The 16,653-nt window shown below is 36.4% G+C and overlaps 1 protein-coding gene across 3 annotated transcripts in view; it reads right to left on the minus strand.

The window, feature by feature from the left end:
• Positions 1–16,653, minus strand: part of LOC139963696 (WD repeat-containing protein 89-like) — a 104,975-nt gene that overhangs the window by 7,552 nt on the left and 80,770 nt on the right. For all 3 annotated transcript variants that reach the window (XM_071964749.1, XM_071964769.1, XM_071964759.1), the window contains 5 exons: positions 11,666–11,797; positions 9,786–9,872; positions 8,781–8,825; positions 5,790–5,875; positions 2,994–3,099 (listed from right to left, as the gene is read on the minus strand). In XM_071964749.1, coding sequence (XP_071820850.1) covers positions 2,994–3,099; positions 5,790–5,875; positions 8,781–8,825; positions 9,786–9,872; positions 11,666–11,797 — 456 coding nt within the window. The remainder of the gene's footprint in view (positions 1–2,993; positions 3,100–5,789; positions 5,876–8,780; positions 8,826–9,785; positions 9,873–11,665; positions 11,798–16,653) is intronic.

Genomic DNA, 16,653 nt, shown 5'->3' on the forward strand with positions numbered 1-16,653 from the left:
AGAGGTATAGAGGGTGAAAAGAACGGGTGATAAAACACAACCTTGTGGGGGCACCAGTATTCATCACAATATCGCTAGAAACTCTGCCATTCACAAGATATTCAGTTTGTTAATAACCTCCCCAACAGCACAACTACTGTCAACAACATGAGATTTGGTTGATTGCATGTAACCTATCTTGACTGGCTAAACCTGATCTCACTCCAGGATGTCAATCACTGTAGGTGGTGTGTGATATCATATAAGCAGATTCCTTCATATTAAGGGTTCACTTTGGCTATTATAATCTTTTGATCGATTAATATCCACTTCTTGATTTATCCATAAAAGCCTGATCAAATTGTAATGTTTGCTTAACTGTCAGTGTTCTCTAGCTGTACTTTTCACCAAATATGCAGTTTTCTTTAGTGGAAATATTATTTTCATCTATCAGGGGATATGTGATTAAAATTTGGTATAGAAAACAAAAATGAGCTCAATTGCCCTGATCACAACACTCACTCTACTGTTGTCAAATGCATTTACAAAGTATCACAGAATTTAAAGCGTCCATATCTTAGGCTAACAAAATGATATGACCTAAAGATGCAGACAATTATGTTCAGCAAGTTGGTTAGCAATCAGCTTCAGGATTTTCCTATCAATAAGGTTTGGACGTTGATTTTGATATTTTGTTTGATTTATTACTGCAATCCATTAATCATTTAGGTCAAAGTAAAAGCTGACCACTTCAATTCACTTTTTACTCATCATTAATACCAGGAGCAAATGCAGGAGGGGGGGGGGGCAGGGGAGTATATTGTGTACACACCACCTTTTTTCAACCCCCAAGTAGCAGTTGTTAGCACAAACCTGAATTTGGACCTATTTCATTAAATAGCTGATTCGTAGCCTAAAAGATGCCTCAGAATTGACCATTTCCCATCTTCCATCTTCAATTTTAATTTTTTTATTCTGGAGTCAGCTCCAATGTATATCAGTGTCACCCACTCCTTGTTTAAACCCTGGATCCCCCGCCCCCCCCCCCCCAATATGATAATGGGTGTGGACAACCAGCTGTTGAGGATTGATTCAAATTCTTTGATTACTGGCACGTACACTGTCAGTTTGCCGATAAAATCCATGTCTTGATTGATCTTGATTGCGATCTTATTTTAAATAATTCTCGGTTGGTTAGGCGCAATGGCCAACCAAATGCAAACAACGCTTTTAATGGTGTTTTATTATTATGCTGATGAAGATTGATTCATCTATAGGATGAGAATGTCAGTTGCTCTGTGTTTTATACAGAAGTTGTAGTCCCTTCATCATCTTTGTTACTTCACTCCTAGCAAGTGTTATCACTTTACCCTTGGCGGGCGTAGAGTACAGCGTCAATTCTTGTCAGGATAAATCTTGTAAAATCCTTGCTGCTAATGGCTTTCTGACTACTTCTACTTGCTATACATAATTACCTGGATGAGTTACCGCTCTCGCATGAAATGTCAAACATTTCCTTACAATTGAGATGAGGGTGGAAGTAAACTAACGTAACATAACGAGATAAATGTGCCCCTCGCTGTATTGAAATAGATTTGATAGTCACACCTGACGCAAGCTTTGACCAATCCGATGCTTACATGTTTCTGAAGCCCTTCAGCGAGGCTGAAAATAAGTCAAGATTAATGAAACAAGAGGCTGGAACACAGGTACGAATATAGATCTACTTCCTCTAATTAAATTCACCGTGAGAAAAATTAGTCACCAGCTTCCACTCCTTTGCTAGGACAATTTACAAAGTTTCTGTATTATGATGATATTTTATGACTGACAAATTTTCGTTTTAGAAGGCCTCATATGAATATTTCTCAGTAAATTAACAAAAGTACACACAAGATTTAGCTAACACTTAGGAACGTGTATGTAGTGACAACTTCTCAATCTTAATTATGTAGTCTCTTTGATCTGGTTGCGAGACAAAATAAATTGACTGTCGTCAATTATCCCCCTGACAGATTGCAAATGTCCTATCGAAGTGTACAAATTCTCAACGTATTTATGTTTCCATTACGATGAGGTTGATTGTATTTGAGTAGCAATGAGGACTTGAGAAATGAATAACAACCAAACAAAGGAAAAAACATTTAATATTGTGAGCACTATTGGTGCTGAGATGTTATTTTTTAGACTTGCTCAAAGTCCTTGCTCCAGTAGATGAAAGAATGGTTTCACCATCAATATATATCCACAAAACAAAAATCAAATTACTATTAGCTACTTTATAGTGAAGTTGATCATCGTTAGCGTCTCTCTTCCATACAGCAGTCGCAGATGACTGCTGGGTTTGCTTCTCCTTTAAATGTAGCTTACTTGGGAATCAATCTAGGCCAATCAACCAAAGCTTTATATAAGTAAAATGAACGTGTAAAAGTAAGTTGGCCTGACGTTTCGATCCAAGCAGGATCTTCATCAGAGGCTAAAATTTTTCTTTTTTTTAAGTTTAAAAAAAAATATAAAAAAATATAAAAAAAACATAAAAAAAGTAAATGAACAACGGAAAACAGGACATAGTAATCATAGACCGTGGAAAAGATTGAAGCAATTCACAGCTAAACAGCCAAGTTTCTCTTAAAGTCCCTCTGCCTCTTCCGATGTCTGGGTTGTATCCAATGGAACTGGGTCATGATTCCTGCTTACACTGTATGCAAGGTACTGCAGCTTCTGACTGGCACCCTCAGCCAAGAAATGGCTATATAGGGATCTCCACCATCGAATGGCTGGATAGCACAGTTGGTAGATCACTGGACTTAATTGCAATTCTGAGTCAATTGGTTTGAATCCTGTTCTAGCCAAAACAAATGTTTTGTGCTTTTTCCAATCTGCCGAAGTTGTTATGCTACCGGTGACTTGTAATCAATGTTTGTAACTTACTGATGACAACAGTTCTCTATCACTATGAAGTGTACAAATAATGTTATAGTTCAGTGATAAAGTTTAAAAGAAGTCACATTTACCTTACTATCCCAGTTGAGACATCTAACAATGCCAGTGTGTGCACCAGGGAGAGAGTGAATTGCATGTAACCTGTCCCTGCCAGCAGAAAGAAGACTTAGCTCACCCCTGTATAAATAAGGAAAATAATAATAACACAAAAAATAAGAATTTTAAGAAAATAATTATAAAAACTTTAATATTAACTGTTCTTCAGTAGAATTTTTGTGTTGATTCATCGATTGAACCTTTAACGTGTTTCTCAAATCGAGATTGATCCAACAAAGATACCTTCCAAGACTGGTTCACCAGGAGAACATTCAACCGGTTGGTCACACCTGATTCTGTTCCTTTCTGAAAGAACTATAACTACTAATAGGATACAATGGGCAAATAAGACATTTTAGAAAGGTTTTGCACTTCTTTGGTCATTTTTTAATCTTAAATTGAATAACCAGACTATTGATTTGTATATCAAAAATGTGGTCAATTGCAAAGTCAATGCAATAAGGATGCTAGACGGGGTTGAACCACCATACAGCTTGGCTGTGTAGGACATAACATATTGTGCTGCATACCATTGGCACACAGGCACTGCAGGTCTGCCTAGATAACACCTAGTGCTTGATACTGATTCATCCTCACAGAGCAGCTGCTGTAGATAATTCACGTTCACAAAGAGCCTAAGCTGCTTTCATTGTGGTAGCCAGCAAATAGACAATGTTGAATACTAAAACAGGATTCAACCGACAACAATATATCAACATCAGAAGAGATTCATTGAAAAAGTTTAAACTTACACTGCCAGCAGAGAGAGGCTTCAGGTCAACTCCCCCGCCCCCCTGCCCCCCCCATCCATGACTCCTAAAAACAAAGAAAATTACTAACAAGAGTAAAGTGAAAAATATCAGAACAGTCCCTCACCCCCCCCCCCCATTTAAAACATCATCCTTAACCAAACAATTATATGAGAGATTTGATGAAAAGAAGGCTTGTGTAACAGAGAGGCATGGAGAGTATTTCATGCAAATTAATTAGATTGGTGTTGGAGCATATGGATATGGAGGAGGGTGGGGGAGGGGGGGTACTGATGTGTTTATATAGCAAACTTGCTGTCAAAGTTTATCAAAGGGACTCAAAATTCATGAAAAATGTCAGTTTACTCTAAAGAGTTATTTTCAATTAAAAAAAACTGATTTCCTTCTTCTCATTTATAATAGCTCTAAAAAACCCAAAATATATATATTTTCTTATACTTATAAAACCTTTGCAAATGTAAATGTCTGCAAACAAAGTAAAATTGTAAAATTACCTCTGACAAACATTTAAAATCACTGGACGAAAAAAACAACTTTTTCAAACTATCTTCAAAAGGGAGTTGTTGTAATATATGTCAGCTATATGAAAGCAAAAAAAGACTAACCTAGGAGGACTATAGGGCAGAAAACGACAGTTACCATGACAACTGCTCCAAATTGTGCCCATTTCTAAATCAAACACTGTCAGTTCCATCACAGAAACCATCAATACGCACGAACATTATTCATGGTCAAATTGGAAAACACTCTTTTTCCTTTTACCACAAATCTGTCACAAAGGAAGGCCTCAAAATGTCACTATAAAATTCATGATTTCGCTTGAATACTTTATGGCAAGAGATGGAAAAAATGGGATGGAGCCACTTTCAACAAATTAGAGTCATACAGCTTGAAATTAGCGTTAGTGTGAAGTAGAAAAAAACAGGTTTTAGGCTTCTTGACGAATTCCCGGAAAAGACAGACATAACGATGACAGCATCAGACTGCAAACAAACATTCTGCATTTATATAAGCAAACTTTACCAAATATATCTAAGTGCTAATCTGCATATCTTTTGATATCAAATTGACAAATTATTATGTCAATTGCTCCTTTTACACTTTATTTTTATTTTCAATGAAAATTTGTTTATTTACTTGAAGGTTCTTTCCTCAGCTTCTGTTTCTTTTCTGATCACACCAACCTGTCATTTCTGACTAATCTATAATTTCATACAAGCAGTCTGCTAATCTATCTCTATCTAATCTGTTCATTCATATCAAACTGTTTTAATTTCTTCCTAATCTGCTAGTTTAACTCACCTGCTAGTTCATGCCATTCTAATATTCCATACAAATCTGTTCTTTAATGACAAAACTGATATTTCTTCCTATTCTGCAATTTTTTTCTCATCGCCTAGTTCATATCAACCTGCCAAAATTTCTTACTAATATGTTATATTCTCATTTGTTATGTTAATAGCATTAACAAACTGATGAAAATCAACCCAATCAAATCAAACTTGAAAATCAACCCACAAAGCTTTTCTACCTGACATCTGGGGAAGTACAGACAGTCATACTAATTTGGAAAAATCATTTATTCATTCTGAAAGATCGCAAAGAAAGCAAACAATATTTAAGAATGATTTCATATCTCACTGTCATAGTTTATACAAAATACATCAAGCAACTGTTGTTTTTGCAACAATCAGTTTAATATATATGCAAATTATATGTATTCGAATGAGTTCACATCTTCACATCACGTACGTACAGATATTAAAGTCATAGGTTGTAATTTAAACTGAGTCTTTCTTCCACAGTTTTCTGATGTTATCCACCCTATGCATGCTTTATAGATTTTTGGATGTCTATCATAATGTTGTTTGTACTATTCTGGTATTTCGGTGGCAAACACGCAACATAATTCATAGATTGGCTTTAACTGTTGTTTTGTCACCGTAAACAGGAATCTACAAGCATGCAGGTTTAATAATTCAATCGACTGTCAAGACTTACGCCTCTGTTCCTCCGAGAATGAGAAGAGATTTCAGAGATGAATGATAGAAGCAGTCGACCAGGTAATCTATCTTACAATCGTCCTCCTGAAAGAGATAGTAGCAAAAAACGGAGAAAATCAGGAGTCATCAGACTTTTATTACCACCGACATTATCTCGTCGAGCATTAACAATTTTAAAGCTTTGAAAAAATGTTGAAAGTAAATCAAACAATCTTTAATGGAAAGGAAGGTCACAGATCTAAAGTAATCTTGAACACTTCCCCCCCCCCCAAAAAAAAAAAGAGGAAAATATTCACCAAATTTGTCAGGCCATTAATATCACCAAAACACCTTTGGATAATTTGCTTGGCAACACATTTACAGGTCAACAGTGTTGATAGCAAATATGCTAGAAAGTTTAAGAATGGTCACAATGGTCTTTTCAACTTTACTCACTGAGACATTTATCTTCACAAACACTCCTCAATGTCTGGAGAATCAGGTGAAGGTCTTCAGTTCCTCAAGATGCAATGAGGAATACAAAAGACTTTTATAGCCTCAATTGACATGTTTTACAATACTTTGCAATACAAAATTTGACAACGACAAATGGTGTTTAATGTCATCCAAGGGTGCTCTGTAGTTTACATGAAGTTGAAAGAAATGTGTTTTGGTTGAGTTATATGCATTTATATAACAATTGATTAACATTCACATTAAGGCCTGCACTGAGTAAACAGCCATCATCATGTCTAAAGCATTAAAGGAGCATTCCAGACAGAGATATTGCATATTTTAATGGTGAATATCTTAAAAACCTCAACAGCTATAGAAACATTATTAATACTCAATTTTTTTCCTTTTCCTTGGACTGTAAGCAAAACAAAACTTAAATTCTGAATAAAGTTGCCCTTTAATATTATCACAGAAAGTCTCATCATACTAAAAATTCAAACTTCCATAAGCAGCTTAATACATCAGTCACATAACACAAAAAGTGGCTGATGTCATAAACGTAACTTGAGGATGAAATCGTTCCTGCAAAAAGCAGCCATTAAGAGTTGATGACATTAAGACAATATATTCAAATATGCCATTAAAAGCCATTATGCCATTAAAAGTGATGTGCGATGAAAATGTCCATTTAATATTGAGAATGTGATCTTAATAGTTGTCATATACTGACATAAAGCATCTCATTCATTTAACCTCCCCCCTCCACACCCCCCACCCCCCCTGCACACTACCTGACTGATCATGATCTCAACTCGAATGTCGTTACAGGAAAATCATAAACAGGCCAGTTGTTAGTCAGTCGTGTTGGCTTCAATCGAAAAAACACGACCATGCATTTCCGACTGGCAGTTTGCAGTGTGCGGTCGTTAACTGATAAAACTGCGTGGTTTGACAAATGCAACCAATCACATGGAAGTAATTGTGCATGTGACCTAGACGAGTACTGCAAGTTGATAAAATGAATTGTGAGGGCTCATTCAGAGTGTGGGGTCAGTTGTAAGAGCATGGGTCCTTCAAGACTATCGAAAACTCTGTCAAGACAGTTGCTTTGAGTCAGGTTGTGTTCATTCAGGGCATTGTATATGGGGGCTATATGTAAGAGCTTGCAATTGTTACCGTGATACTAAAGGCACTGCCTTACTGCTAAATACTCTGATTAAGTCCTTTGTAATTCCTACTGTAGTTACAAGTTTTATTGAGTACATCTCATGTGTTTTTTTTATATTATTTCTTACTAGCAAGTTGCTTTTGAAATACCTCTTTTTCTCTTTCTCTTTTCTTTCGCCTTTAAGGTCGCTAGCTTCAATTAACATTTTAATATTTTTCTAGTGTCCTGTATAATAGCATGTTCATGTGTACTTTTGAAACGAAACAAAGCAAAACAAATAGGTTACAACCAGCTGACCTAGTCCATGAGTCGCTATTAATACCGTTCATATTGATATACAAAAAACAATTTTTGCCCCCAAAATTTCATGAAATGTTTTCATTACTTTGGTTGAACTTTGATGAAGTAGAGTGAAATATTACATGTTTCCTTCCAGTGACCTTGACTTTCCTTTAATGATCGGACATAACAGCGACAACAAAGAAGATGAAGTTCATAAAATGCAATACGCAGCTTCACAGACACATTCAACATTTGGTCGACAATATTAACTAACCTACCAACGTAATGCTGAAAATAACGCTCTGACTTATCAATTTATGATAGGCTTCTAAGTATTGTTTTGTCATTGTTAGTGATTGCTCATGAACAAATGTGTTTCTCATGTTTTGATTTGAGTTTCAAGATTTTGTTTCTTATACACAAAAAAAATTTCATATTGAATAGAATTAATCTTCTGCAGAACAAATTTGCAAACTTCAGTTATGAAAACTTTTGGCAAACATATCCAAGCCAATACTGAATATATGGCTGCCAATAATCAAAACTAAGAAACTCTTCTAAATAATTTCCATCAAGTGAGATTTAATCAGAGAATGAGTAACAAACATGATTTGCTTCTCAATGTTTATTAATCACCCAGACAACTTTCATAATTACAGTGTTTAATTACATGCAGATAGCAGATTGGAAATCTTCAAACTTTCTTTTGCATTATTTTGAGATGAAACTTGGCGAGTGTACTAGATTGTAACGGTATATATTAATATCAAAACAGCGTCAACAAAATGATCGAAACCAACTGGCCGCTTTAACGTATACATGCATCTCCTACTACAAATTCTGTCAAGGTTGCCAGGTTTCACCTTCCACAGCATCTGACATACATTCTAATTTGTTTCCATGGCGACATCTCAACTTCATTAATTTCCCTCCCAATCTGTATTTATTCTAAATGTTTACATAAAATCGATAGGATACAGTGAGACTGGTTAGCTCCTCTACAAAGCCCGAGGTGATGAGGGAACCATGTCTGTTATGAGAGCGAGTTATGAAAAGAGGTTACCACGGCGATCTCCTTTTCAGAGCTACGCAGATTTTACCTACCTTTAAAGATTCTCTGACATCTGTAAACTTGATGAGAGTTGACGACTGCAATAGAAACATAAAATTAAAACTATCGATACAACTGATAACATTGGAACAATCAGAAGGACAGACAGAAGATGACTCTCTGTCTGATACAAGAGGAACACTACATTATATTAATCTAAACATGTTGGAACGTAACTTCCATTATCCACATGCTGCGCCCACACAGACAAAGACAGATGATGGGTAGGAAGGGGGTAAGGTCTGTCTGGGAGGTGTGGAATGGGGTAGGAAGGGGGTAAGGTCTGTCTGGGAGGTGTGGAATGAGGTAGGAAGTAAGGTCTGTCTGGGAGGTGTGGAATGAGGTAGGAAGTAAGGTCTGTCTGGGAAGTGTGGAATGGGGTAGGAAGGGGGTAAGGTCTGTCTGGGAGGTGTGGAATGGGGTAGGAAGGGGGTAAGGTCTGTCTGGGAGGTGTGGCATGGGGTAGGAAGGGACTGGGGATGGAGCAGCACTGGTGCAGCTAGAGGACAAGAGACTTCATCCATACAAATTGTTGACATATTTTACATAAATTAGCAAGTGTTATATCTGATGCTTTTTATTAGGAAAAAGATTTAAAGTAATCATGGCTGAAAGGTTATATATCCTTGCTCGAGTGTTCAGTCTTGTGTATGGAGGACCATCAAAGCTATGATATACTCCATGATATACTCCAACTGAAATGAGGTTTTTCTAAGCTCTTAGGGAGATATGGTGGGATGGATGGGGGTAGTGGTCTATCACAAGCTTCTTTATACATTATTTTAATCATAATCCTTGGGTTTGCCTGCCATTAAAAAAAAACATTGCTAAGTTCGGTCTATTCTCAGTGCCTCCTGAGTGGTTTTACTTGCCAAAGACATGCCTGTGGTTGATAAAGGTTGTAAATATTCCACTTTTTACATACTTAGGGAAGTGACATAAACTGTAAACTAAAACTGATACAAAGTGAAGAAGTCGCATAGCAAACAAACGCTTACCTCGACTGCATCCCAAACTATCAGAGAATATACATCGGTTAGGCAATAGAGGTACTCGCTGTTAGCCCCACACCAGCCAATCTTTTGCTGCAAGAGATGAAAAATATAATATTGATATCATTAGGTGCTGACCTCATAATTCACTTCACAGAAATGTAAAATGGTCACAAAATGCAAACACAATTCCCTCTGCAAAACAAATGTAAAATCACAAAGTGTAGACATCATATTTCGTCACGTAACAACCTTGGAACTAGCAAAGGAATTAATTCTTTGCTCTTATCCATTACTCTTTTGCTCTTTTGCTCTTTTTCATTGACTAATATTTTCCAGTCAGTTTTTTATTATTCATATATTAATATAGTATAAAATTTATCTGATATCATTACATACAGATGTTTAAGGGACACTCAATAGAAACATACTTTATTACATTTAAGTGCAGACAATAAAGACATCATAGCTCAATTAACAGAAACATAATGAATATCATTAGGAACAGTCATCATGATTCACTCAGCAAGAAACATTGCTGATATCATCTCAAACAGACACAGTAGTTCATTCAATAGAAGACATACTTTATTTTATTTAAGTGCAGACAATACAGACATCATAGCTCAATTAACAGAAACATAATGAATATCATTAGGAACAGTCATCATGATTCCTCAGCGAGAAACATTGCTGATATCATCAGGAACAGACATAATAGTTCATTCAATAGAAACATACTTTATTTCATATAAGTGCAGACAATAAAGCCTTCTATATCAATTAACAGAAACATAATGATATCATTAGGAGCAGAAATAATAGCTCATTCAATAGAAACATATTTGACTTCATTATGTGCAGTCATACTTCTATTAAAAGAAACATAATGATATCATTAGGAGCAGACATCATAAATTACTCAAAAATCAACGTACTTGCTATCCATAGATATAGTCATCACATCCACTATCCATGTACACATAATAATGCACTTTTACATATTAGTTCCATTTCACATTTCTGGATGTATTTGTTTTAAGAGAGTTGCACATTGCTCTTATTGCTTTATATTCCTTATACAGAAGGAAGTTAAGAAACTGCTCCTAATTAAAAACGTTTGTAGTGTACGATAACATACCTCACTGATCTGTCTTCATAATACTATATAATCAGGCTATGAAATTGACTTTCCAGCTGTGAAAATAGTGTGTTTGTTTTACATCCAGGGCAGTAAGCTTACATTATCTAGGGTATTGATTTCCCCCGGCATCTTAGAATGAACAGGCTTGTAACATGTGCTACCTTAATATTAAGGTTCTAAATAAACTAGTTTAGTCGGTTTCTTCTCGAGGTTGAACAAAACTTTGTGATATAATGAGAAAAGCGATCATACAGGTTTTCACAAAAGGAAATTAACATTTAAACAGAAATAAATAATTAGGTTTCAGTTATTGTTGCTTTCTCTTCTACTTGAAGATTACTAAGTTTTCGTAATGCTCTTCGGGGCTCTCGATAACATATTCAACTTGCGAAGAGGTTTGAAGGTTGCAAGTAAACTAGTCCTAAATTCTAGTACATGGCAATAAAACACTTCCACCCTATTAAATTTGTCTTTATTGCAATGAAATTCTGGAAACTTTATTCTTGCTGTAATTGTTGCTGGTCCAAGTTAGGTAGACTAAAGTATCACCGAATTGATTAACGAGTTGGTCTGATTTTGTGGTCTTTAAGTGACCCATTGTTTTTGCAGTCATTCCTTTAGTTAGAGTACAGCACCACCAAAATTAAGGATTTTCAACACAAAAATAGCAGTTTTAATAGAAGCCCATTTTGCCATCAAGTTCCTGCTGACTTGTACATGCATACTTGTTACGTTCACTCACCACTGTGGATTCCGAATTCAGTGTGGTTACTAGAGCGTCCTGTTCGTTATTTTTACCGATATCGAAGACGCAGACCAAACCGTCCGTAGATCCGGTAGCCAAACTGTCTGCTTTGGTGGGATGAAATTCAACCTGAGGAAAAAATCAAAGTCAAATTGCAGACATAAAAACCAACACTCAAAATATTCACTCTTGGGTATTTCAATGATTTAAATTTTTATCATTTTATCAGCAAACATTCCAGGAAAAGAAAGATGAAAAACTCATTATTAGTTCCCTACAAGATAGCACCCCCCCCCCCCCCCCGAGAGACTCATTACTTCAAAAAGTCATTAATGACTCCATGACATAAACTGGGCCACTAATATGCTACTCTCAGATTTTAATTAGGGCGCATGGTATATCAATATGACTTTTATCTTTGGGATGCGGGGTTAACTTGAGGCCGGTAGTTCAACTTCGGTCACGAACAGAAAGAGGTAGATCTTAACATAGGAAAATCAAACTTACACTCTGGGTAACAAAACAGCAGTGGCCAGTAAAATCACTACTAGACAAAACAGAGACTAAAATGAATTGCTGTTAAACAATTCAAATTAAGTTTAATTCAACTTGTTTTAACATGATACAGAATATGTCCTTTGACAGCGGGACAAATTTGCTGGATCCAGTTATATTAAATACAGGTGTGAAGCCCAACACATACACACACACACACACACATTCTAAGACCTCTCACTGTGAAATTATATGTGGGAACCATGCACAGTTAGCACATCTAATTGACAATTGTTTTGAGGGGAGGGGGAAGGGGTAAGACGGCACACCCATTGTAAAGTCTTTGTTTATCTCTGAGGACAGAGGTGCATCTGAAGGCATTTCTAGTTCTAACTTGATGGCAATTTTCATTGTTTATTTAATATTTTAATTTTTACAATTTTTTTTGTTTGCACCATGCATATGTGGGTCCACCTTCATTTTAGTTTGTGAGAGCTCTTTTTATCCACAAAATTAAGCAAGACTATAAGCACAATAATAACAAATTAAGAAGACAATAATGGGAATGGTTAAAAATGAATTATTCTGCATCCGAGAATAACTGAAAGAGGAAACTTTTTACATTTGTTTTATATTTTGTCTATATGATGGAAACTAAAACCTTTGAATTTGGAGCAGCTTTAGCACAGTATATGTGTTTTTAGGAGGTGTGGATGGGGGGGGGGGGGAGGAGGGGGCTATGACACATTCTTGGCAGCCAAATCCTGAAACCCCATCCCCTGTCCTCACAGACATAGCACTAGTGGGAGTAAAATAAAAACTGTCCAAACATGTGGTAGTGTCGCAGGGATGACTGCATCTCTTATAGTTCCAAGAAAGACGAAGGTTAAACAATTTCAAGTTATGTGCCCTTGACAAAATGAAACTTGACATATCAAGCACATCATGTCAAAGAAAGATGAGCGACTTAAGAAGACATTTTCTTGGCTATTTTCCACGATACACTTCAAGGGGTTTTGTACTATATGATCTGTGATATGTCCTACCGCTGTACATTGTGTCATTCGATCCAACGCTACATTTACAAGAAATGCACATCTGCAGTGGCATACATAAATAAAAGCTTAGGGCTAATAATGAGAAAAGAAACTTCTGACTATGTCTCAGAGAATAATTTATGCTTGTATTTCATTTATTTCACAGATGTGTCACTCTCTCTGTCCTGTTCTTGATGACCAAAACATCCCTCTTAGGATCGGAAAAATATCGACAGGAAAAAATATGCCATATTCTCGTTTGTCCGATATAAAGAGTACGAAGACGATGATGACGATGGCAGCAGGGTAATAAATAATAACCTCCAAGGCCTCTGAGTCACATGACAACCGTAGAACATAAACCTGATAGCTTCAAGAAAGATATTACCACTTGAAGGACTTTATAACCAGCAGAGCGGAAACGTCTAGAAAATAAGGTCCTCAAAATAGACGTACCAAGACAATCTCGTAATGCTAAAAACGGCAAAGAGGAAACCGAAAAGTTCTACAGACATCAAAGAGGAGAATCTACCCCGAGGTCCTTCCTTCGGGATCGCTATATGAATCCTACATGTTAAACGATTGTGAAAGGAAACCATTCCCACCGTTTTCAACAAAGTAAACCAATAAACGCAAAACACTTCACATATGGCTGAGTTTGAATTGCCTATAGCCTTATTATGCTATCACGTCCTGTAAATCACGTTTTGAAAAAACCTCGCCGTTTGATCAAGCACCTGTTCCTGGCCCTTCGTACCCTGAAGGTCCCTTTTATACATTTAGAGGAAACATCAAAGAGTGCTGAAAATATTGTATCTTTGTAAATTCAGATATTTCTGTTATTTTCAGTTGATGAGTTCAAGAGTCAAATCTTTTTTTAGTAGTTCTAGAGAATATCTAGTATGTTGCTTTTCAAAGTACAAAGTTGCAAATGCAACTCGAGCAAAAGAAGAAATATTATCTGAAACGTTCAGTAATTGCTATATAACTATAACTGACGAAACCAAGTTGAAACCAAGTTTTCAGCATCTTTTGGTCATTTTTGAATAACATAGAAAGATATCCTTTCCAGTATGTCAGTATTTCTTTACCTGGGGTGACTCACATACACTTTGGGGGTAGGAGACAAGGCTCCAGGGGGTGCATGTGTAGCTATAAGCCTACATAACAAACTAAACCCCAATACCTTATATGCAAAATGCACGGTTCTTCAACAGCTGGTAAAGCTGGTGTAATTGTTTCTTTTCTTTTTTAATTGCCAAGGGGACATGAGTAGAGCAAAAATGTTGAAGAATACAGCAATAGGTGATCACAGATAAACTCATATAGTAGGTCAATAAGGGGGGGGGGGGGGGGAAGGAGCACATTGCTAAAATGTCACCGACTTTTATAAGCTAGGTAGATTTGAGTGCATATATGTTGAATGGAGAGAGGTAAGAGAGGAGTGAAAAGTAAATCTCATATAGTTTGAACAAAGAGCAATAATTAATATCTATCAATAGGTCATTAACTATGATTAATATCGAATCTTGTTTCTTACCCATAGGTGACTACTCTTCCATAGAAAATGACTGAAGATTAAAGGGAATGTGTAAAACACAGCCTTAATTCTTACACTTTTAGCTAAGAACTTTATTGATGTTTCCATTTTGAGATGAAATACAGACTTCTCGATGCAGCAACATGTGTTTAAAGCGCTAAAGCCATTTGCATATCTATTGCAATGTACATTATACATGAGCAGAAGACTGTTCAACACACACAGCATCTTTATCGTATCCCTCAAGAAAGCCAATCAAGAAAGTTAATTACTTTTCAAACCAAAATAAATACAGACATCCTAGTGCTACGACGTGTTTAATTGAGCAGATGTATATTTAATAAAGGTTTAGCATAAGGTACTTTGTATGTCAGAAGCAGCTCAGAAATACAGTCGTTGCCATTAAATGAGAATAGTAACTTTAATGAACAGTCAATTTATAACCTCCATGTGTGGGTAAGACCTCTGGGAACAGACTACACTCCTAAATATCGTACATTTTATTAATGACATGAGTGAAAACTGGTGGGAGGATTGAAAGGGTTTTTGTAATGAAAATGCAACCAGCGGTTAAAAAGTGAATCTAGTGGGAGGACTGAAAAGGTTTTTGCAATGAAAAGGCAACCTGCGGTTTAAAAGTGGCTAGATCGATAAATAGCTCATCTCAGAGGAAGTTATCCTCGAGAGTGCATCCCCAAGTCTGATTGGGAGAGAAAACGAAAACTAAAAACAGACGTCATTACTGACCTATAAGGTCACATGACTCAACATTTACGAAGTCACAGACCCCCCCCCCCTGTAGGCAAAATTCAAGCCAAGATTGACCAAAGATGAGAACAACCGAGATGGAAAGCACCCACACTTCCCGAGAAGATTTACATAAAATTGGATGAGAGCAAATTTCACTTGGTCTCCCCTTCCCTGCTGCGTTCTGGTGGGGGGGGGGGAGATCAAATGAAATTGGTGTTTTTTGACTGGCAATTGAATTGATAAACGTTCTCTGTGAAATGGCGCTTTAACATAAAAGTTATGAAAAGTCCTGCTGAAGTAGTGTGGTGTGGATAAGACTGAAATTGCCTCCTGAATTTCCCTTTGGGATCAATAAAGTTTTACTTATCTTACCTTATCTTAAGACAATTAGGCACTGTATGGTTAGTTGCCAAGGTGGCAAAACCTCTTCACATTAAAATGTTCATATAGTTTCCCATTGAAAAATGTTCATGGCTACATTTTCCAGGTTGGCATATCTAACATAGGTACACAATTGCAAGTTGGTAAATGTCTTAGAAATACATGTGAAATGCTATATTAGACCCACCTGTGGCACATAACCATCACTATACAGATGCCTACCATGCCAATACTGTGAGTTTTTATCAAATATCTTTCACAACCCCCCTCCATCTGTATATAAGCCCCTAACCCTGTATCTATCTGCCTGCCTTGACCACATACGGCACTCATAATTATCCCCAAACATATTCAAGCAAGCATGCAACTGCTCAATTTCACGAAAGAAAAATTAATGTTTTGATGAAAAGTGATGAGTTATAATGAACAGGGTTAAGTGAGGAAGTTTTTTCATCTAGGTGTTTTCTGTAAACCTGAAGATTAAACTGTGAAATAAACAACCAGATTTAATTCACAGACAGAAATGAATCTTGTCTGATAACACACAAATCAAAATGATAATTTCCTTTTGTTAAGTACTTGTTGTAAATTAAAACATAGTGGGCTGTTTATTAGTGCTATATTTAACCTTGGTGCAGATCAAATCATGAAAATTGAATTGAATTCTGGTTTAATTTATTGATTCGAAAAGCTTGAGATCTCTTCCAGATCCATGCTCGTGATTCTGGTCTTGTTGATGTGGAGTCTGTGGACACACATTAATTCTTAATGCAGGCATGCTA

Source organism: Apostichopus japonicus, chromosome 3, assembly GCF_037975245.1.
Source record: "Apostichopus japonicus isolate 1M-3 chromosome 3, ASM3797524v1, whole genome shotgun sequence".
Taxonomy (NCBI): Eukaryota; Metazoa; Echinodermata; class Holothuroidea; order Aspidochirotida; family Stichopodidae; genus Apostichopus; species Apostichopus japonicus.